This window comes from Apteryx rowi, unplaced genomic scaffold (assembly GCF_003343035.1).
Source record: "Apteryx rowi isolate R43461 unplaced genomic scaffold, aptRow1 scaffold_107, whole genome shotgun sequence".
Lineage (NCBI taxonomy): Eukaryota > Metazoa > Chordata > Aves > Apterygiformes > Apterygidae > Apteryx > Apteryx rowi.
The window spans coordinates 783,490-807,376 of NW_020447275.1; the positions used below are offsets into that span (position 1 = coordinate 783,490).

Sequence of the window (23,887 nt, forward strand, 5' to 3'; positions counted from 1 at the left end):
TTGTATAGCTTATAACTCTGTCAAAATTTGTTTTTCACATACTTAAATAAAAATCCTGCTTAAATCAAAAGCCCTGTTGATGGGGAATGTATAGATAAAGTGCTACTCATGGGGTGCAGTTAGAGGTGATGGCTGAATAGCACAGCGCTCTCTGTTAGAGAGCATTGGCTGCAGGATGCCTGTTCACAGCTGGCCTTGGACTTTGTACCAGGCACTTGCAGACAACTAGCATAGCCAAGGTGCTTGAAGAAGCATGGTACAGCTACAATGGCCGCATCATTGTGCGGATGTTGTGAGCACTGCATATTGCAGCTCGTTACATGTTGCAGTACCTCTTATAATACTGGAGGCAGGAGCAGCAAATGAATACAGTGTTCAAAATGGTGCATGAGTGCTTGTGGCTTTGACACCCCCCCCCCCCCCGGACACCCAATGCCTGTCAAAATTGATGTTAATTGAATATCTGAATCTCATATTGCTGGGGTTTGTTTATTTATTTATTTTTAAATTTTGCCCCATATGTTGTCTGAAAATGCTTTTTGTTTCATTAAAGATTATTCTGGGCTATGTAGTGATGAATTGTCTGTTATGCTGCTAAGGACTTAGGTTTCAGGAAATTGGCTACTAGACATGTAACTTCTTTTGACTGTGCATCTCTGTATTCATTTGGAAGCTGGAATGTATTAAATTTTAACAATACTAAATCTGGATTTTTGTTACACAAGAAAGAAATACATCCCTACCTCATACCCAGAGATGATAGAAAAACTCTGAGATCCTTATGCAGATGGATAAAGAGTAAAATAAAGTAAATTAAGTATGTGGTGTATGTGGGCTTTTATATGGTTATGTTATCTATCTCTTTTTCTATTTCAAGAGTATCCAGTGCAACCAGTACTAAAGTAGGATATGACTGCTTGAAATTATAACCTTTTTTAGGCAAAGTTTTTTTTCTAGTTTCTTTGATATTGCTGTTTTTTATTGCAGTCTTGAAATTGTAAGATATGCTGGGGGGGGGCTGAAAATACTAATTTGAGGAGTAGTAGCTTAACGGCAGATTAGATCTTGTATAGCCAGAATACCTGACCATGCAACAATACTGTGTTTGTTTGTTTCCTTACTCGCTTAGCTGGAGGTGCAAGAGGAGACCAGTAGCAAAAAGGATCTTAAAATTCAGTGTGATGAAGAAGAGTTCAAAATTTACCAGCTGAATATTCAGATCCGTGAAGTTTTTGCCAACCGCTTTACACAGATGTTTGCAGATTATGAAGTATTTGTCATTCAACCCAGTCAGGACAAGGAATCTTGGTTTACCAACAGGGAGCAGATGCAAAACTTTGATAAAGTAAGTTGAAATAAGAAGACATAAGTCAATTTAAAACAGTAATCAAACCTAAGACTTTGTTTACTGGGTCAGAAGATGGAAAACAGTGCTGTAAAAAATGTGTTCTTTCTTAAATTTCAGTGTGCTCTTAAAAAAAGATTATGCAGAGAAACATGCACACACTTAGAGAGTTGAAGATGCTCTATTAGGGATGCTGTAGAAAAATATATACCTTAGCCTCACTTTATGGCTAACCTCTACATTTACATTAAATATTATTAGTGAAAATGATACCAGAGGAATTGCTGAATATGTTCGGGAATGAAGCCTGATCCCGCAAAGCTTTTATGTGCATGTGTAGCAAACATTCTAAGCCCTTTCTTAGGGAAACACAAGACCCAGTTCTTCAAATTTTACTAATATGTCCATTTCTGGAGATCAGTCATCAGCAGGATAGTTCATGTGGCCGCAGACTATGTTGCAGCACTGCATGCTAAAAGGCTAATCCAATTCCCTTCAAATTGTATGAAAAGATTCCCGTCAACTTAATAAGCTGTAAATCCAGCCACAAGTATATAATGTCCACGTATGCAATATTGTTTTTGCTGTTTTTTGGAATTCTGTTAAAATTGTTACAAAATCAAGGAAATGCTGATATCACAGCTTGATAATTATTGTGCTATAGTAAGTAATTGTCATGAAACTGAGGGTTTCTCATAGGCTGGCTGTTTCAGAGATAGAATTAGTGTGTGTAATAAAACTAGGCTTTGAATGGCTCCAAAGCACTTCAATACATTCTTGATTAGAAAAATTGGTGCTTTTTTGGTCATATCTCTGCAGACTCCCAAACACTCTTTTATCTCTTGTTGTCCGTTAGGCATCTTTCTTGTCGGACCAGCCTGAACCTTACTTGCCTTTCCTCTCAAGATTCCTGGAGACCCAAATGTTTGCATCTTTTATTGACAATAAGATTATGTGCCATGATGAAGATGATAAAGACCCTGTTTTGAGAGTATTTGATTCTAGAGTGGATAAAATTAGGCTGCTAAATGTTAGGACACCAACTCTGCGCACATCTATGTATCAGAAATGCACAACCATTGATGAGGCTGGTAAGGGTAATAAGCCACTTTCTTTGACACTTAAGAAAATACAACTATACTTGTTGGTGCTGTTTGTTGTATACATTAGGTTAAAGTTAAGTAACAACTAATTCTTTAACACCTCAAAAAAATGGATTGAAGAAGCTGAGGTGTAATGCTTAAGTGGGGAACTAGATCTCATGATGGGGTGAGTCTTGTATAGGAACCTGAGATGAAATTCATGTAAAGGATAATTCAGCTCTATTTTTCTGCATGCTTAGTGTGGAAAATACAGTTTGAGTTTAAGGAGGTGAATGTTTTTCTCCTTTTGGTGGCAGTTCTTTGATGTATAATGCACTCTTGTAAAAGTGTCTCTGTTAAGGTCAATAAGAAGCTTCCTTCTCTCGTAAATTGGAGATCTGCTTTTAGTTGAGGGTGTTTGACTATAGATAACTTCTGTTTTTAAAAAATACATTCAAGGACTTTAATTCTCTTATTATTTCAGAAAAAGCTATTGAACTGAGGCTAGCAAAAATCGATCACACTGCAGTCCACCCCCACTTGCTGGACATGAAAATTGGACAAGGAAAGTATGAACTTGGATTTTTTCCCAAGCTTCAGTCTGATGTCCTTTCCACTGGGCCAGCAAGCAACAAGTGAGTAAGCTAGGAGGACTGGTGTTGGATCTTGGTAAGATCTATAAAATAATGCTAAAACTGAGATACTAGAAAGCAAATCCATTTTATTTTATTTTTTTAACTGAGAAAGTTCAGAAAGATAGTTTTAACATCTGGACTTGTAGAAGCAAATTTTCTTAAGAAACCCATATTGTGGATGAGGTTATAATTGAGGTTACTTTTAAGGACAGTTGATATAAAAGCACATCCTGTTGGACCTCATTTAAGTTAGCAAATGTTTTAGGGGCATCATCTTATAAAAAATTTTGAAGAAAAAGGAAAAAGGTGCAAATTGTAACGTGTTATCATAAAAAGGAACAGTACAAACCAAGTGTATGTGACCTAATTTTCTGCGAAATCCTTTGGTTGTCTAAGGTTAGCTGCCTCTACAGAGATTCTTTATATATGTTTGCAGCTATGCTGTATCTGGTGTGCTTGATGTTGGCAAGTTCAATAAACAATAAGATAAAAACTTCATATTTCCTCCATTGCCACTGCTCTTCACCTAACTCTTGATATCTGCTAAATGATATTCTTTTATGTGTAGGTGGACAAAGAGAAATGCTCCTGCACAGTGGAGGCGGAAGGACAGACAGAAGCAACACACAGAGCATCTGCGTCTTGACAATGACCAGAGAGAGGTAAAAACGGTTCAACTGTAGAGATCTCATTTCTACTGCATAAATAATGCTCTCTAACCTTTATGAAAAGCCCAGGCAGTTACCTGCAGTTCCTCTGCTCCCCCTTATTGTACTTGATACAAATGAAGTTCTTAACCCTTAGTCGACCAAAATAACTTAGTTCCCTAATTCTAAAAGTTATGCCAATTTTATACCAGCTCAGGACAAAAATCTCATCCCAAGGATAAAAAAAAAATTGGATGAAAAAGTCATAAAATGCATTAAAGTATTTAAAAAAAAAAAAAAAGCGGGGGGGAGGGGGAAGGTTAATCTTAACAGTTTTTAGCCATCTATTTCCTGTGTCTAAATAAGTTAGTCACCCTATGCTCCTTTTGTAGTTACTGTGAGGAAGAAAAAGTGCCTCCAGAGAGTGATTAATTTCATCCTAAAATCAAAAGATTTGCCTTTTGGAGTTGCCTGTTTCTTTCTGTGGACCGTAAAAGAAGTCTAAGGTGACAAACTGACACATGAGTTCATGCTAAGGTGGGAGTATGAACCCCACCAATACTGTCAGGTTTGTGCATCTGCCTGTCTTTATGCAGCACAGCCTTAAGTGTTAGTTTTCTGATGTGATTTTACAATGGGCCTTGCATGCAGTGTTTCCCCTTTATAAATATGTTTTCTGACTCTGAGCTGTTGAAGAGGGCACCCACTGTGAAAGCAAGAGACTTGGGGCACGCCAACCCTCCATCATTGCACCTAGAGGCCTAGGTCCACTTTAATGTAGTGCATCTATAGAGCACAGGCCAGCACTGCGTAGAGATACTGGTTGGGTTTTGGAGCAGCGTAGCTGCATTGGCATGGTACAGCTCTGAGGCTGCTTTACCCACCTTCTGAGCTGGTGGCTTCTCTCACCAGTACTTTTCTGGGCGATAGGGTTGTATGTATTTTGTTGTGAATGTGCTTTGAAAGGTCTGTGTGTGAACTAACTACAGTGCAGTTTGTTTCTGATTCGTACAATGCTGACTTTGCAAATGGTTACATTGGGTGTTGATTTAAAGGTAATTCTGAGAATATTCAGGTTTAAAATATCAGAATTGATTTGTGCATGGTTGCTTTTAAACAAAAGTAAAGCTTTGGGGTATGTTGTTCGTTGAGGCAGTATTCTCTTGCCTTGTTAAATAATCTTCCGAAAAGTTGCACTTGGATTCTTAAAGTCATCTTGTGTCTGTTAAGACTGTTTTCAAAATGAAATATCTCTGTCTTTCTAGTTCATTCTTTTTGGTAATGATGAGTTGAATTGCACTTCCCAGTATACTCGTTTCCAGAGTTCTTTCTCTGATTTGTGCAAATTTTACTGAAGTGAAGTGTCATTAGTGTCATTTATAGCCATGTAATAGAACGAAGTCTGCCTAATTTAAAAATCTACGAGTAGTTTTGGGATTCGATGTGCTCCTTATGCTCAGATAACTCAAAAGTACTTTTTACTTAGAAGCAGAAATGAGCAGCAGTTCATTCATAACCTAATTATTGCTTTCAACAATTTTGATGCTTAGCATCCGTAAACTTCTAGGATTTGAGTTAAGTAATTATAAATGCAGAACTCTGTTTCTAGTCTCTGTTTTTAACTGATTGTTCACTAGATGATTATCCTATAGGAGTTATTCTGTCACACCAGGCAAATAATTTCATAAGAGTAAAAATTGCAAGTACATACACAGGTGAGGATATCAACTGTCAAATTAATTTCTGCTGGTATTTAGAGTTTTATGCTGTACCTTTTTGACTTTACATAATATTGTTTGTATAACGGCCACTTCTCCCCAGCTGAACCAGAAACTCTCCTACCAAGTCTGAAAGAATGGGCAGGGAGCCCTTCTGATGGACAGATAAACATGGAGAATCAGGTTGAGCAGGAGACAGTGGTTGCAAAATGCAGCATTGCGAGTTTTAGACAAATTGAGATTTTTGGGACAGTTGACAAAAATCTGTGGCATTGAGGCTTAGTGGCTTTTAAATTGCCAACTTTTTGTGCCTGGTGAAGGGCAGAGTTTGCACCATCTTTGTTTTTTTCCTTTCAGCTTCATTACTTATGAATTTTTGCATTGAATGTTTGGGAGTTCTGCATTGTATTATGTCTTCACTCCTCTCCTTTTCTGTTTTGCATGCCTGCTTTTATTACTTCATACGTGCTTACCACTTTCACTTAACCCGATCTGTTTGGCTTTTTGCTACCAACTTGTCCTGCCAGCACCTGGACTTTTCCATGTCAGAGCTTCAGTTGCAATTATATTTAGACCGGGACCAGCATGATTGGCCTTTCAGGGCCTCTATAAAATCTATGTCAGAGCATTATCTGGTATGTCAAATGCACAATATGACTATGATCATAGTTCTGGATAAAGATGCATAGCCTAAATGTTAATAGCATAAATAGTGTAATAGCTATTTAGCGCCAAGCTGATGGCGAAAGTATGATTTTTCCCTCTTTGCAAAGATTGTATTCTGTTTGATAAATGCAATTCTATTTACTGACTTTTCAGCTGATCATTATTTCAGTATCAGCTAGGGAAGTTACCTACTAATATGAAGTATGTACTGAGTATTTTGTTGGAGCCTGTACAGGCCTTTCCCTTTATCTCTTATTCACAGCTAGCCATGCCCCAGCCAATCTAGTGGCACTTGGGTTTTTCAAAACATTTTTTAAATTCTTGTCTCTGAGGTGAAAACAATGGCAATTCTTTGATGGAAGTAACAGCAGCAGAACAACTCTTCCAAATATTGTGAGTTCAGGAAATCATGTTGCTCTAAAATGCAGATGGTCTGCAGCCGAGAGCTGCTATAGTAGCACTTTGCAGCTGCTTCCTGACAGCCTGGGAAGATGGTAAGAAACAACAGATCTTTAGAAATGCAGGGCATAGCACAGGTCTCGGATTTTGTCAAGGTCCAGGCAAAATTTTCTTGCAGTCCACATGCAGACCAGAGTCAGCCATTTGAATAGTCTTGGTCTAGGTAATTACTACAAGCTTTCATTTTGTATGAAAAGATAGCAAGAATATTCTCAGCGGTGGACGGAGTAATTAAATCTCTATGCATCTAAATACCCTTGGCAGTGTCTATTGTGTTTGTGATGTTCAGCAACCTGTGTTCTAATGCTAGTCAGACAATGTATAAATAGGATTTGAACTCCAGTGAAAGTATCTCGGCCCAGTATTGTTCTGGATATAAAAAGGAGGCTCTTCTGAAAGATGATGTGATTCATTCTTCATGATTGCACAGGGGAGGGCTGGGAAGATGGGTTTTGCAATTCAGTTATGTACAAAGTTTTTCACTTGCTCTTTTATCTTTGTTTGTAATTTTTCTGCTCCGGTACAGAAATATATCCAAGAAGCCAGGAATCTGGGCAGCACTATTCGGCAGCCCAAGCTGTCTAACCTCTCTCCTTCAGTAATTGCACAAACAAACTGCAAGTTTGTAGAAGGCTTATTGAAGGAATGCCGAAATAAGGTAATATACAGAGAACATTTTTGCTCTCTTGCACCTCATATCTAGCCTTCCTGAACTATTTTGTGGCTAATATAGTTGAATATCCCCTCCCTTCATTTCTGCTTTATGCATGCATCCAATTTATTTGCATGATAGTGACAAATTGGTGAAGAGATGCATATTTAAAAATCTGCAAGGAGCACAAATTTTAACAAGCAGGTTTATGATAGAGAATATAAAATGACAGAAAGAAAAGACTGAATGTTCTGGTGGGTCTTTATTATCCTGCTGCCCGTGTATGTTTTTAGTATGTTTCAGTTATCCATAATGAGACTATACTGTTTCAACAAGAGTGAATATTCCAAAAAAGGAGGTAATGGTGAAAACCTAGGAACTGTTCTCATAATTAAAGGAAGTGTGTTAACAAGCTTCTGAAACATGCATTTTCAAGAACTTTCCAAAGAAATTTGGCATCAGTTTGTAAATTTGCTTGACCAGTGTATTTGACCGTATATTTGAGTATGTATTTGTCTGAATTAAATGTCGCTGTTTATACTGATATAGTAAAGGGAGTGTTCTTGAATAAATAGACACGTTCTCATTTTCTTGCCTGAAGTCAGTGGAGAAAATATAGTGATTGTATACAACTGTTTTCTAAAACTGTATATTTACATTCACTTCTGATTTCACTTTAGTTTTGTATGTATGGAATTATCCAAATAATTTCCTTCCGTTAATGTAGGCATATGACAGTGAAAATCTGTGGAGATCAACTTTACTCTTTCACTGTAGGAATGTAATTCTAGTGGCTATAGTGAGCCTCCCATTAACAAAGAGATTAAAGCACTGGTGAGGAGAAGGGCATAAAGAAGCAACTTGGAGTGTCAACATAAAATACTAACAGTGTCCCAGCTAAACCTGTGCATAAGTGCCTAAGGGAATATTAATCCTTTGAGACTTACTTTAGATAGCATCAAAGATGAAGAAGGGTAGTGGACAGTGGGAGATGAAAAGTGATCCTTTAGTCATTTTTCCCTCCAGGTAGCTGTATGATGAATATATTGTGCCTGGGAGACTGTAGTTTACGAGTTGGTGAGAGATTTTTTTGACCAACATGAAAGAGTGTATGAATTCTGTGACTGCGACTTGGCTTATTGGAGAACTCCCAAGATTCACTCCCGAATGGGTTTAGTTTAAGAGCACATACCCTTCTGAGAGAACAGGATCTCACTGGAATGACRTGATCTCCCTGTGTCCTCCTGTTATTGCTACTCAGAAATAATTCTGCATGTTCCCCTTTTCTAGGAGAAGGTGAACATTGTGTACCATCCTGATCCGGCACTCACAAGGCTTCAAAAACAACCAAGGCCTTTGATGCAGGACCTTGCTGCTTAGGCCTCTGCCTTGTCAAATAGTGGCCTGGTATTCCATGTATTTGGATTACTCTCTCTCCAGGCTAATGTGCCCATTTGCCAGCCCCTTGGTAGAAAGATGGAAGAGGCTGTAAAGTGATCAATACTGGTGATGCCATGGTTTTAAAAGCAGAGTGATAGAAGAAATGCAGTCCTGCACTAGCTTTGGAGAGGCTGTATTCATATACACACAGTTGTTCTGCCAAATAGTTACTATTGTGTGCTTCCTTGTTTGTTATTTAGAAAGTGTGAATGATCTTAGACATTCCTGCATAAAAAATAACTCTTTTGTCATGTTCTTTTTGAGACCAAGAGAATGCTGGTTGAAAAAATGGGGCGAGAAGCAGTGGAACTAGGTCATGGTGAGGTGAATATCACAGGCGTGGAAGAGAATACCCTGATAGCCAGTCTGTGTGATCTCTTAGAAAGGATATGGAGCCACGGTCTGCAGGTCAAACAGGTAAGGAACAAATATTCCTGTGTGTTGCAGAATATACTTTTTTTTTTTTTTTTAAAGTCATGTTATGCCATTCCTGCCTCTGCTTCCAGAAGTTACCTAGTGTGTATGTACGGACATGTGTTAAATACTTGTACGTCCCCAGCCTTTTGTATGTCAGTTACTGTCTCCTTGTCTGTCTCCACCTTTTGCTCAGGAGTATATGCAAATTTAAATGCAAATGTGTCTAACAGGTAACTATTTGGAAGATTTTCTTTCCATTTAACTTTTTTTATTATTATTATTTTTAAATAAGATGATAAACCTATTTCGGTATTCTCAATACTTTTGTTATTGTAGGTGCATAGGCTTTAAGGTAGTTTGCAGTAAAGGTGCAGTTGATGGGATGTGGTATGGGGAGTTTAATCTCATGAAAGATAACTTCATTTCTAAAAGTAAAACCTTTTCTGCTTTGGTTCTTCCTGAATGATGTAGGGATAGTTATGTGGTGTTTACAAGATCACTAGTTAGAGGTATTGCTTTCCATATGAAAGGAGTGATTGTTTCTTTTGCTCTTCTGTTTGGAGTTGCTTGTGGGATTAGATGGAGTGTGGAAGGCTTTTATCCTTTCCTACTTATTTGTACGAAGGAATAGCAAGAAATAAATGTACGTAGTCTAGGCAGCCATAGTTCAATAACTCTGTCCCCAGCACCCAAGCACCTGTGTTTTAAATCTGCTCTCCTTCAAACTATATAGCAGTAGTTTCTCTATGCAAAGATTTATCATCTGACTCTCTCCCTTCCCTCTTGTATATCACTTAGGATAGAAGCTGTACTGCTTTCATCTTAGAAGACAGAGCATCAGTATACTCTGCTTCAACTCAGATTTGGGCCTTTCAGACCACCAGACGGCCAACCCTACATAAGGTTAATGCTTTGGATTGATTGCAGATGTTGGCAAGCAGTGCTGAATGGTCTGTTGTGGTAGAATCAAGAGAGGCCTGATGGAGGAAATGCAGTGCATCTAATACTATGATCCACAGTAAAAATGCACTACTAATTCTCTGTGTGCTCTGGCCTTTATTAAATATGCAAAAGTCTGCTGTCTTACACATTGATTTTATTTTATTTTTCAATAATGAGCCAAGGAAGACTCTTCTTTCTCAATTGACCATAGTAATGAAGATGGCTTCCCTTCCACCAGTCCATGCTTTTATCTCTTCCCTGCTGATGAACCCTGTTACTCCTACATTAACTATGTGAATTGACACCCTTTTTTTGCCCAGACCATTGCAGTTGTAGAATATAGGGTCTGATGATCAAAGTAGTCTGAACTTTCAGAAGGTCTTGGTTATTCCCTTGCCTGTTCTGTCCCACTGCTTTCCTTAGGCTGTCTTCCTTTCCCTTTTAGATACAGTTTGCATCATCATTGCTATTTGGTGAAGTTAAAGGAGAGTAACGTGATGGTAAAGGAAACGGACAGATGTATGCTGCATGATTTCTTACATTCATCATGATTGTTGACATCTATTTGCTGCAGGATCCTTTGTTTGCTGTTTTATGTGATCTGTTGCAGTTCTCCTTGCCACAGCAGCAAGTTGCTGAACGCTAGAGTGTGTGTGTGTGCGTGCACACATGTGTGTCTTTCTTCACAGAAATGACATTTTGGTTTTAACTATACCCTGGTTGATATTTTCATGCTTTCCTTTTATGTTTTTGTAAGACTCGTGTTTTGGCTTACCATGTTGGATCTGTCAGGTACACACATAAGATGCAGAGCTTCTCTGGATTTTTTTTATTAGTTTTGCCACTAAATGCATATTTTTGATAAATTTCTTGCAAAACAAATGTAACAGATGCTTTCGGCTTTCTATTCTGGAGATATGCCATTTCATTTGGGTAGGCATAATGTCTTGGAGTAACCCCCCATGGCCATTAGTTCTTCATGTTAACTTCAGTGGACTGTATGATTGAACTCACTAGATTTTTTTTTTTAAGTGTGCGGGGTTTTTTTATTATTATTATCTTTTATTTTCATAGTTGAACTGTAATTACTGCGCTTCCAGGAAGGTACTGATATGTTTTTAAATGACATTGAGAGTGCTGAATTGACAGCTCTTGCTTTACGGTCATGGCTTCTTTTTGCACAAAGTTGTAAATACAAATACGGCCTTATAATGTGACCGCTCTTTTTGAAACGCAGAATTACTAAACTTTTGTTGGGCTTTCCACTTAATAAAATAACTTAGGAAGGTGATAACAACTAATACTGATGAATTTCCTGAGTAAATCGTTACAATTATTGTGCTGGAGAACCCCTGTGCAAGTACTGATGCCTTCTGTGGCTTTATTAGCATTTGATTTGTTATGCAGAATGTTCTAGGGTGAATCCAAGAATCTTTTTAGTGTACCAGAGAACAATTTCTTCATTTTCTGTTTAAGCCACCAGAGGTTTAAGAAAGCAACAGAGTGAGTGAGGTTTTAACCTCGTTTTACAGACTTATTGTGGCCTAAATACTTCACTCCAAATTTTAACTTGTAAGATATTTTTATAGTGCATAGAGTAGAATATTCTTGCTGATAAGCTTTTGTTGTCCTGTCTGTATTTTGGGTTTTCTTTTCTTGTTGTGTTTGTAATTATCCAGGTCCTTTGCCTGAGGAACTTGGAGATCTTTTGAGGTTCTGAGAATTGACAACATGCATCTGTAGCCCTGAATCATTCACAGGGAATAGGTGTGCAAGACTTGGTCTAAGACGGTTTACTCAGACTGGTTCTGTATCTCTTGCCAGTTCACTGCTGGAGATGCAGGGAGAAAGAAACATATAGTTCAGGTTACAGTATTGGACTGAGAGCTGTATTCACATGTACTGTTTTACAAGGCTTTAAATGTTTTGTTGTCATCTTAATGAATTATGAGAAATGAAACTCAGCTGACTTTGTCCTGTTACCAGAATCATTAGATTCCAATAGCTTTGACTGCTTTCCTTTCTACAATTTCATCCTCTTTCCAACTCCCAAGCACCTGCAACTTTAGTTTCTCATTTTTGTTTTTACCACTGACTTTAATAGGGGAAAACATACATTAAAACAAGCTTTTGTTATGGCTGGTGCTTTCAGAGATGATACATACTTTTTTTTTTTTTAAAGAAAATTCTTATTCCCTAGTCAGGAAAGCATTGAAGCTAGAAGCTTTTCATTTTCTGTAGCTACAGGATGCATCAAATAATCTTTAAATGCAGCTGATGGATTGCTTTTGAATTGGGATCTTGTGTTTAATAGCAACTAATGTATTTTTAGGGAAAGTCTGCTTTGTGGTCTCATCTCTTACATTACCTAGAAAACAGACAGAAAAAAACTACATCTGGCAGCTTCAGTTCCTCAGGTAAGATTGGCTTCTATTAGAAGCTGATTTAAAAACTAGAAGTAAGGTCTGTCTGCGAATTTGTACCATGCAAAAACTGTTTCCCTGGAAATATCCTTCCTCAACATAACTGGATAAAGTAATCTATTCCCTTCAGAATTAATGTGGACCTGATGTATTGTCTCAAGATATTTTGTGCAAAATGAACATGTTTGGATTGAGGCCACTTGTTCACAACTGTTATCAGACTACTGCATTGGTTAATAACTGGTGTTTCAAAGATAAACCTTAAAATGGATCTGCTCTGATACGTCGTCTTCCATATGGCATGTAGTCACTGCATGACTGGCTAAGATTTTCCGTTCAACTATGACAAAGCATTCCATGTCACTGCCAGAGGTGGGTGAGTAGGGGAATACACTTAAGCATACGAAATTGTCTTGAACATCCTGAAGTTACTTACTCTGTCTTAAAAGCCAGCTGTGCAGTAGGTTTACTGTAGCAGAAAAACTGATTAAAAAACACTTCAGGATCATATTTAATGTCTCATATATCAAGTATTGCAGTAAAAATTACTCCACCTAAAATCTATTGGTAATCCATTTCTAAAATGGATAAATACAAAATGTGCTCATTTAGATAACAGTGGTGTTGTAGAAGTGTGCAGAGTGATAGATTAGTTAAGCATATGATGTGCAGTGTACTAAGTCATGTATCTTTTTGAACACAGTATTCTAGCAGTGCCAGTCAGTCTTATCGCATGAGTAGAAATAAGGTCATTTTTAGAAAATAATAGCTGATAGTATGTATCGTAAGCCATTTGATGTCATACCAATTCCAGCTGAAACAAATCTCATTAATGTGTTAATGTTCAGTGTGTGCTGATCTGCATCACCATCTGTGTAGCAGCATATCAGATTGTTATGTGATTGAAATGGAAATACGCCACAGTATCTACATAAAGCTGTGAGTCACCAGTAACGGAAGAATGCAGCATGGACTGCTACTTGTGTGGGTCTAATAAATCCCTTTCTAATAAATCTCCTTTCTACATGCAATTTGATGATAATCGACCTTTTTTTTTTTTTTTTTTTTCCCCAGTTGATCTAAAAATCTTTAGATGGATTCCTGTTAACAAGAAATTCTCTTTTGTTGAATTTAGGAATACTTCTCGATTCAGAAAGGAGAAAGTCAGATGCCAGCCCAGCCATGTCACCTCTTAGAATCTCTCTCATCCAGGATATGAGGTTAGTTTGAATTATTAAAAACAAAAACCCAAGAGATTTTCACACTTATTTCTATGCATAATGTGGGTTCCCTACAAAAAAAGCTGTGTGTTTCGTATGAGGGGTGGGAAGTCATCTTAAAGTATATAGTACAGCTTTTTTCACTGACCTTTAGGAAACTGTTTCATACTGAGTAGATTTTAAATTGTCACGGCTATTAGCTTATAGAAATAGCCTGACACATTTTTCATCTTTTTGTAAGTATTCTGTATTGCCTTATTTCCAGAGGGATGTGGGAGTAGCTTATGTGTTTTCCTAGTCATTGCCAAGCTGGTGGCATAGCTCTGAGCTCATTCTTGCTTCTCAGTGAGGAAGGCTGTTTAAAGAACTTCTCATTTTAAAGAATGTGTTTGTCTGACACTGAGTATTATAGCGTGAAAAAGTATGTGTAACTAACTTCTGTTAGGTGTGCTTTTTCAGTATATCAAAAAAAAACAAACCACCACTACTTAATTCATTTTGAAAGGATTTTTTTCTTTCGTCCTTTTTCTTGCTAACATTTAATTTTTTGGGGTAGGGAGGAGTGAATTGAGGATTTTCAAGGGAAATGCTTGTCCTTTCCAAATATACCATTTATGACTTGTGTGTTGGAAAAGCTACTACTGAGCATGCAAAGACAGTATTTAATTTTCCAAAGCGCTCAGCCATAAATATTGAAGTGATAAGGTCCAGAATGATTCTTAAATCATGTAGGCAATGGTACTGGTTTAGAATTTTGTAAATAAGGACACTGCATTGCAGATGTTTTCTTTTCAGTCTCTTGTTCTTTTTCAACTAGATATGCAAAGAATTTAGGTACTGATGGATGCTCAGGTGACTCCTGTCTCTTTTGCCAGTAGTTTGCCTTGTTTTGCATTCTTGGCAAAATTCATTCTGCAGCCTAGTGTGGTTCAAAAGAATTGTCACATTTTGAAAACACCAGGCAGTGTCTTTTATTTTTTTTATTTTTTATTTTTTTTTCTTTCAGGCACATACAGAACATCAGCGAGATCAAAACGGATGTTGGCAAGGCCAGAGCCTGGGTTCGGCTGTCTATGGAAAAGAAGTTGCTCTCTAGGCATCTAAAGCAGCTGCTTTCAGATCATGAACTCACCAAGTAAGATGGTTTATCTTGAGCAAGGCTTTTAAACCTGTTTAGTTTGACTTCAAGAACACAGAAGTGCTTATTACTTCTGCTTAGCAGGGTGCAAACGGAACAGTATAAACTAGCCTTCCAGGTGTGTCTCCGTACCTGTGTATGAGCGATTTGGTGATTCTGATCCAGTGCTGGGGTTCTTAAGATACAGAATCAGTTCTGTGTCAGCAGGAGACTTTCTGCAACTTTGGGTTGAGATTTTCAAAAATTGTTAGGGATTAAGTCCAGTGGGGCTTAACTCCGAACTTGACTACTTTGCTGAGTCAAACTTTTTATCTTGGTCCCCTTTCTGTAACTGTGGGATATACTGTTTTGTTTTCCTTGGGTTATTTGTGTTTTCACAATACACGGAAAAGTGCAGTTTAGATGCTGGTTGCAATTCTGTCACAATACAAAGAGTGTGAAGGCATGTCCAGATCTGCTTCTGTGGTTCTGGTTAGTGTGACTTAAAAAGTGACTGCTCCTTTACTTGACTTCTGTCTCCACAGCTGAGACATACTTGCTGATTACATTCTCCTAGCCCCCTTTTGGTGGCTCCTTTCAGTGCAATGTAAAATACTGTAGATAAACCACAGCAGAAGCTGATTTTAAAAGAGCAGATAAATGTTGTATGTGCAATACCTTGAATGGGTCCAGGAATGCTGTGATGACCACTTCTTGCATCTCATCTTGCGGCAGTAAGCTCAAGATGATGTCTGGTCATATCTTAAAATTTTCCATCTAAATATGCCAGAGCATGACTGTCCTTGTCACTAGATAAAACTGACAGTATCTCAGCTTTGTTTGCCCTCTCCTCCACTGTCAAGGTTTTGCATTTATAGCCTGCTTAAGAACATATGGTTGAACTGGCTTTGTAATAGTCAAATAYATGACTATGATCCTGTTCTTGTTTTTATTGCTTCTCCTAGACATTTCAAAATATGACTTATCAATTCCTCATGTATGAAGTCAAATATATGTTATGAAAAGACCCAAACATTGAGACACAAAATTATTTAAAAATTATTTAGAGTAATTGCTGTAGACAGAAAATATGAGGACTATATGAAGTACAGAGAATGGCTGGGCAGAGGAGGTTTAAAACTAAAAGCTTGAACCTGGAGGAGTCCCAAATTCTGCTGGCTTAAATTCTGTCCAAAGTTCTCTGTGCTTAGTGTTTCTTATAGGTATGTGTCTTTGAAAGGCAAAAGGAAATGTTTGACACAGGGGCATAATTACCATGGTGATGTCCAGAGAACATGCTCATTATATTAACTTTGTAAACATAAATAATTCAGTTGTTAATAGTTGCACAAATCGGATTACAGGCTGTATTTAGTACTAATCATATTATTTATGAATAACTATCTGAGGTTTGTTTAGTAATGTTTAGCAAAAGAACACGTTCAAAAAAAAAAGTCTGTCTGAGAAGGTTGGATATACTGTTTACTGTGTGAGAATTAAGGGTTTTCTTGTTTGGGCCCTAGTAATTGTCAATAGCTTGAATCAAAGACTTCTTTCTGGAGACAGCTTCGCCTATCCTGTCTGTTTTTCCTTTCTTCTTGTCCCCATCACACCACCTTCCAGCAAATGGCTTTGTCTTGTCCCCTGAATCCCCTAATTGCTACTTATTTGAGGTTTCCCTTGTTATTACGCTGAAGCTGGTGCTGATGCTATGGCCTTACTGTTTTCTTTCCAACAGTGAGCAAGGAAAAGCTGAGGGACAGAGTGAGGACAGCCAATAAGCCTACCTCTATCTCTAAGTTGAAGCTGGGCCTCTCCAGTGAAGTGAATCATCTAGATCAGGTTAATTTGGTAGTGCTTGACCATGCAGAACAAGTGAGGTGAGAGGACATTCCAAAAAGAAAAGAGAGGAAGAAAAAAAAAAAAGAGAGAGAGTTCTCAACACTTGCCAATGCACTGTTCATCAATCAAACAGATTCTGGTTTTCTAGAACAGACTTAAATATGTCAGCAAGAGACAGCAGTAAAATGTATATATTTAAATGAAAGTGACAAGTGAAGGGGCAACTTGCATAGAAATGACATTGATTCTACGTAATCCTGAGTGTTTTGTGCTGCATATTTAGATAGTCTAGTTAAAGAAAGATTATAGCATTCTAGGCAGCATGAATTAAAATTGTATTCTATTAGGTGTTTAGAGAGGGAGTAGTGCTAAGTTCAGTGAGGTACTAAGAATAATCATGTTTGTCATTTTACAGTTAACTTGATAGCTTTTTTTGAAGCAGCTAACTGTTAGATATTGTAGTTAACCCATTCTCTTCACTTGGCTTTTGCTAAAAATAGAAGAAAACTGAAATATGTTTAGTTTCTTTCTAGTCTGTAAAGGGACTGGCATTGGGGAACAGAAGGAAATTGCCTAGCTTCACTCCCCTGATGTCTTGTTATGCATCTCTGTGCTAGTTATTATCTTCTACTTCTTTGTTCCACTAGTAAATGAGGCCTAGAAAAAGGAAGCAGTCCTTGTTGCTTTACTGTTATGCTGATCTTGCTTCTTTGCTGCTATGGAGTCCATGAAGGAAGCTCTTGAGGATGCTTTTCTATATATGAAAGACACTTTATGACCATCATAGCGTGGGTCATTCTAATAATCTCTGCAGAGCCCAGGAAATGCAGTGGGATCATGCCAGTCACAAAGCAGATGAATGGGTTCTGAAATTATTGAGACCTCACAGTACCTAAACTTAAGTGGAATTTATTCATTTACCTATCCATGCTCATGTTACCCTGCTTAGGTGGTAGAAAAGATAAGTGTGTCCACATGCACATACCGATCCAGTCAAATAGCTTTCATTTAAAACTGGATCCTTGATCTGAAATCTTGAGTACTGATGATCTTGCAAAAATCCTAGTCATTGTCATAATATAAAGGTAGCTGAAGCTGGTAATGTATATGGATTGTACTTGGTAACATATATGGATTGAAGTGGGTAGCATGGATTCTGACAGCCAAAAAGACTTGGCACTGCTAGGTTCCTGTAAAGAATTAGGAAGTACTGTGCATAGAGAAAGGCCACAAAAATGTGCACAGGTCAGCTGAAAAATCCGCTGTTTTGAAAAGTCAGGAGAGCACACAGTCTTGTGGGCAGGCTGTCTAAGCATGTGGCTCAGATTGTTCAAATGAAACATAGACTCAGTGACCCATGGGACCCTCATGGATTTGCTACTTGTGTGGCTACAGGCAGGTTATGTTGATTTAAGACTATGTTTGTTGAACATGTCCTGTTAATCTCTGGTGTTATGTTTGTTATGTGAGAATATTTGTGTGTGTGAATCATTGATTTGTTTTGCAAATTTCTGGCTTGTGAGCCACTTGCTGGCTTTTTCATATTCGATATCTGAAATTGAGGGGAATTATCAGGATGTCCTCCTGACAGGAACATTCTGTCCATGGCTGCATCAGCATTGCTAACGCCTACTTCTTACAATGTTTTGGATTCCTCTGGCCTTGGTTGGATTTTGATGCATCTTGGCATGCTCTTTTTATGATTATTCACCAACACTGGTATTGCTGATTGGTTGCAATAATTATCAAAAAATAGTGGTTGTTGCCACATGCAAGTGAGTAACTCTAAGGGTATCTTTCAGTCAAAATTTTCACATGAAAGATTGAGGTTGTAAACTCTTGTCAAGGTTTCTCTGTTGCATGTCTTGCAGCGTTAAGCTCTCTAATGTGCTCTAATGATGTCAATAAGTATAAAAGATTGTTTACAGCTCATTCTTTTATATTGGCTAGCGTCTCCACTCCTGTGAGAGGCCACTGAGCTGCAACTTTTGATATCTCCATGTACAAATATTTGGGGTTCTCTGTGATGTTACAGGTCTAGCAAAGAGTTTGCAACCTCGGAGAAAGGGAATAGGAGGACTTTAGATCACCTTTGCATGCTTGTGATTTTGATTATTTCAGGAACTACCTAGTGTCTACATTGAAGCTATACCCTACCTTAATACATGGGTTGCTGTAGGCCCTGGGATATCACCTATAACCTGATACAAGTAGCCCCAGAGTTTGCCATGTTATCCTTTAGAAACAGCCATATAACTGTCCTGTGCCATATATGGGCTGGAGCACTTGCCCCCAGGACCACGTGTTTAGAAGCAGCTTGCAAGAACTCTTTTACTTCAGACGCTTCATGTGTTAGAAAGAGGTCAGAGAATCTTATCCTAGAAGGCATAAAAGTCCTTTCTCCCTCTTTGGTTTCTTTGGGGTGGATGGAAACCCCTAGACCAACCCAAACCTTGCTTTTAAGTGGTGGAAAATAGTGTAAATTATTAAACTGATGCACTGAAGAGACTTCAGGCTTGCAGAGTGTCTACGTATCTTGGCAAATTAAACACTGTTGGCTCTACAAGTATCACTTGTCACTTGTAATTGCTTGCACATTCTTCATAGTTTGCATAATAAATATGCATAATAGAAAACGTTTCACTGAAAGCATCATGTTACTATGACAGATTATTTGTTTTGCTTTGTCAGAAAACTCTACAAGCGTTATGCATTCCTCCGCTGTGATGATGAGAAAGAACAATTCTTATATCATCTCCTATCATTCAATGCAGTTGATTACTTTTGCTTTACCAATGTTTTCACAACAGTCTGTAAGTATTTGCTTTCCCTGGAACTCTGTTAACCGGAGACCGTTGAGTCCTTTATACAGATTTTTAAACACTTTTGAGCAATGTTCCTTCATGTCATGGTTCTACTTTCTTCCTCTTACCCATCTGCGTGTGCTATATAACTATTTCTAATATCTTTTCTGGAGGCAAGTAGTGTCTCTGTGTGTGACTAAAGGCTTTTGTTTCTAACTTGGTAAAACATGCGCATTAGTGGCAGCCTTGATCCTTTTAGCTGGATGGGGGGGCACTTGCAAGAAAATTTTGTTTTGGACTTCTGTGTATCATACTAAACAAGAGCAGTATAGTTTATTCATTATCGAAAATAATAACGAAATAAGAATATTAACTTAGTACATGTTAGGAATTTAAAAAGGCTATTACTTTGTAAAAGACCTTATGACCTTCTACTTTCTTCTTCTAATGCTCAGCTCCATTTGCCACACATCCATCAGTGAGTTTGGGATAGCCAATGAAATCCCCGCTGAAGACTGCACCAGAATTCTAACACATTTAAGTGGTAGTTTAAAAAAAAAAAAGGCGGGGGGAAGCACCCTATAGAAACTTTTAACATGTTGTTCCTTATTACTAACACTTAAATATGCTACGGCGTTTTTAAGCATTTGTGTGCCTGCTGCCACATTACCACACTAGTAAGGCAGAATGATAAGGAAAGACTGTAGTAAAGTTTATAAAAATTATTTTTGGGGGGGGGAGGGGCGGATGGTTCCCTCTGGCCCCAAGGTAAGAGCTATCCTTGATGGTATGTTACATTCCATAATTGTGTGTATAAAAGAGAAAGGAAGCAGGGGTTTAAGCAAAATATTTTTTAATTGTCACTTTGTAATATAAAGTGCATTTATTTGCTCTATAAATGAATTGCAGAATAATTTAATTCTAACCAAATCCTTGGCTGAGGAATGACTATCTATATCCATATAGTCAATCCTCAGCCAAAAGTATAGACAGAGATGATGAGAAATGACTCCATGTAACACATCTTGTTGAGGGTAAGTTATGGACAGTGTTCAGGTCTGGTCTGCTGGATGCTGTTAAATTGTCACTTGCTTTAAGACTATCAGCACAGAAAATAAAAAGGGAAACATTTTAATTCATTTTTAAAGGCCATGGGCATCAAGCTTTTAAGAAGATCCAACCACCAAATGCTTTCCTGAGGCCACTGTCAGCTGAGGAGACATTTAGGAAGAAATGTATTAAATGCCTCAGCTGAAAAGCCTTAACTATAACCCATTTATGCACTATAAAAGAAGGGCAAATTGCCAAGAAGTACAATGACCATTCAGATAACTGGGTTTTGTTATAAAAGCAGTTTGGTTAGTAGGAAGCCATGCATGAGATGCTAGGCAATTGAAGAGCACATGTATTTCCTTCTGCCTCCTGAGTCAGAGTAGGGGCTGTAACTCAGGTGAGACTATGCTGAATTAGTTATTGGTAAACCAGCAGACCAGAAGGTGTTTGGTGCTCAAACACTGTGTGTGGTGCCAGTTAGAGAGGGGAGAAAAGTGTTTTTTTTTTCTCTTTCAAATCAAGAAGTCATACAGTTAGCATAACTAAGAGCAATATGGTACAGAGAAACTTGCAGCACTGTAATGTATTTTCTCTAAAATTGTTCAGTCACAGTAGTGAATGTTGCCACAAGCAACTCGTGCAACTACAGGCTTCAGTTTGTAATTGAATAGGAATTAGTGTTAGGGAGGGGTGTGTGTGTGTGTGTGTGTGTGTGTGTGTGTGTATGTGTACACACCTGTAAAACCTGGTTAGGAGCTGAACTTTGAGTAGCACACTGAGCTACAGCATAGTGGTGGATACGTGAATGAGCCTCTCTACTTCCTTGTCTGTAAACTAGGAACAAGTAACCATCTTCATGACGTATTTTGAGACTGGCAGGCAAAAAAAGATGACACCCGTTTAAAGACATTACTGCATGTATATTTCTTTGTTCATTTGACATTGTTTTGCTATCAACTCTACATCTTAATGACTACTGTGTGTACACTAGCATGTTTGTGCACTCCTGACTGTCAATCAGTGTGTAGTGCAGAAGTGTTAGCGTGATTAAATAGCAGCTCTTTTTTTTTTTTTAACATTTCATGATGGTGCAGTATTATTATGACTTATCTTTTTCTCTCCTCATAAAAGAGGTTACATAATTACCCTTTTTCATTTTTGAAGTTTTGTCTTGTTTTTGCAGTGATACCCTACCATATATTGATTGTTCCTAGCAAGAAACTTGGTGGTTCAATGTTTACAGCCAATCCTTGGATCTGTATCTCAGGAGAACTGGGTGAAACAGGAGTCCTGCAGATTCCCAGGAATACGTTAGAAATGACATTTGAGGTTTGTATTGCTTGATAAAAGAACCCTTTGCTGGATGTTCTACTTGTTCAATTTTAAATTCTCCCCTTGCCGAAGCATCTTGTATTATTTCGCATCTATATTCTGTGTGGTTAGCCTCAAATACTAACTATGTCTGTGCATAGCAATTTTAATCTGTATTTAATAACATGGAGAGCAGAAGAACTGACAAATCCTTTGGGCAATGTAGGACAAGACTTCTGTCTTTATATCGCAACTTCTGTGCTGTTCTGGTGGGAGGTGTCATACCCTCTTATGGGATACTAAGACAGAAATGGTTCTGCTCTGTTGATTTTTTGACTAGTGGATAAAATTGTGTTTAAAAATTTAAGTGATGCTTTGTTTGCTGATCAAAACAATACTAAAACAAAAAACAATCCCCCCCCCCCAAAAAAACCCAAAGCCCTCCAGTCCCCTACTTTAAAAAGCCCAGAATCAGTCATGCAATCAGAGCAGGAGATGAGAGCTCCACATTTCTGATTTCCCATCCCAGTAAATTGTCCAATAGTTTACTCCTCCAGCATACCGCTCTTTCTTTCAGTTTGCTCTGACAAACTCTTTGTTTATTTTGCAGTGCCAAAACCTGGGAAAACTGACCACAGTGCAAATAGGACATGATAATTCAGGGCTGTATGCCAAGTGGCTAGTGGAATATGTTATGGTCAGAAATGAAATAACAGGGCATACTTACAAGTAAGTATCATCCTGACATTTCATGTTGGGTAAGTAGAATTTCTGCAGAGAGCTGGCACAGTAGGGCTTGTTTGCTTATAAAGGTCTTATCTCCTGGGGCTCTGTGACTGCAGATACCATTACCTGAAGGCATAGAAAGGTCGTTTGGCTTCGGGCATTAAACAAGTCATGATTCTTACAAAAGTAAGCAGAATTTTCAATTTGCAGACGCTCATGTCTGATCTCCAAATGTTGGTGGAAAAGATGAGTTGACAGTTAAGCATTCTAAAAAGAATCTGCTTTGAGACCAAGGAAGAAATGATAATTTAGAACTTGCTGCTTACCAAACATAGGTGGTATTTTATATTAAGGTTAAGATGAGTGCTCTAAGCGCTATAGAGAGAATTTTGGACACAAGCTAGAATAAAAGGGCTTATGAGTGTTAAAACTCACTATTTGTGGAGTGAAAATACCAAGAGGAACAAGATTTATAGTAAGAATTAATTGATTGATGTTAAGTACAGCATGATTTGGTGACCTTTCCTTTGTCTAGAGAAACTGTCATGCTCATGTTGATGAGAAATTGGTGGGCATGTCCACTCAGTTCTCTGTGCCAGCTTGTTTGTAATTAAATGAGGCAATTCTATTTTTGGATGCTGTTCAGTTTTCTGACTGAGCTAGTTAAGCTGACATCAACACTGCTTCACAGAAAGTGATAATGAGCAACTGAGCATGTGTGCTTCCTAGTGTCTGACTGAGTATCCCAATTTCAATAGATGTGTTGGTGTTTTGGAACTGAAGTATATGTTGTTTCTTTTATGGCTGGCCTACTATGTAAAGTATTCAGTAAAAGCATAGCTATATTTCACCATCCACCTGTAGTCTATAGTGGGCCTTCCCCTTCTAGCTCTTTTCCCTCTGCAGCCCTCGAGTTGTTACATGTGAGACACAAGACAAAATCCTTCACTGTTTGCTCTGCACATCAACTAGTGCAGCATTTATTACAAAAATGAACTGAAAACCTGCTTTACTTGTGCTCCCTCTGCTGGCAGAAGTGTTAGCTGCTAGATGAGAGCAAAGTATTTCTTATGACTATTAGTAGAATGTGGATGTTAGCAACTACAGTTGAAAGTCTTTGGCATGAAATTGAACCTGGGGTTGAAGGACTTGATCCAAACACCTGCTTTATGTTTTCAGGTTTCCCTGTGGAAGGTGGCTTGGAAAGGGAATGGATGATGGCAGCTTAGAGAGGATCCTAGTGGGAGAGCTGCTGACTTCCCACACTGAGGTTGATGAGCGGCAGTGCCGAACTCCTCCATTACAGCAGTCACCAAGCATGATCAGAAGATTGGTCACTATATCGCCAAACAATAAGCCAAGTGAGTGATGGAAGATGTCTTGTACTG

At 38.1% G+C, this 23,887-nt stretch overlaps 1 protein-coding gene across 1 annotated transcript in view; it reads left to right on the plus strand.

The window, feature by feature from the left end:
- Positions 1–23,887, plus strand: part of DENND5A (DENN domain containing 5A) — a 52,123-nt gene that overhangs the window by 22,236 nt on the left and 6,000 nt on the right. The window contains exons 7-20 of the mRNA XM_026070663.1: positions 1,130–1,345; positions 2,202–2,436; positions 2,912–3,062; positions 3,631–3,724; positions 7,079–7,210; positions 8,909–9,061; positions 9,860–9,964; positions 12,336–12,420; positions 13,562–13,646; positions 14,653–14,781; positions 19,297–19,418; positions 21,646–21,791; positions 22,384–22,502; positions 23,679–23,860. Of these exons, the coding sequence (XP_025926448.1) occupies positions 1,130–1,345; positions 2,202–2,436; positions 2,912–3,062; positions 3,631–3,724; positions 7,079–7,210; positions 8,909–9,061; positions 9,860–9,964; positions 12,336–12,420; positions 13,562–13,646; positions 14,653–14,781; positions 19,297–19,418; positions 21,646–21,791; positions 22,384–22,502; positions 23,679–23,860 (1,954 nt within the window). The remainder of the gene's footprint in view (positions 1–1,129; positions 1,346–2,201; positions 2,437–2,911; positions 3,063–3,630; positions 3,725–7,078; positions 7,211–8,908; positions 9,062–9,859; positions 9,965–12,335; positions 12,421–13,561; positions 13,647–14,652; positions 14,782–19,296; positions 19,419–21,645; positions 21,792–22,383; positions 22,503–23,678; positions 23,861–23,887) is intronic.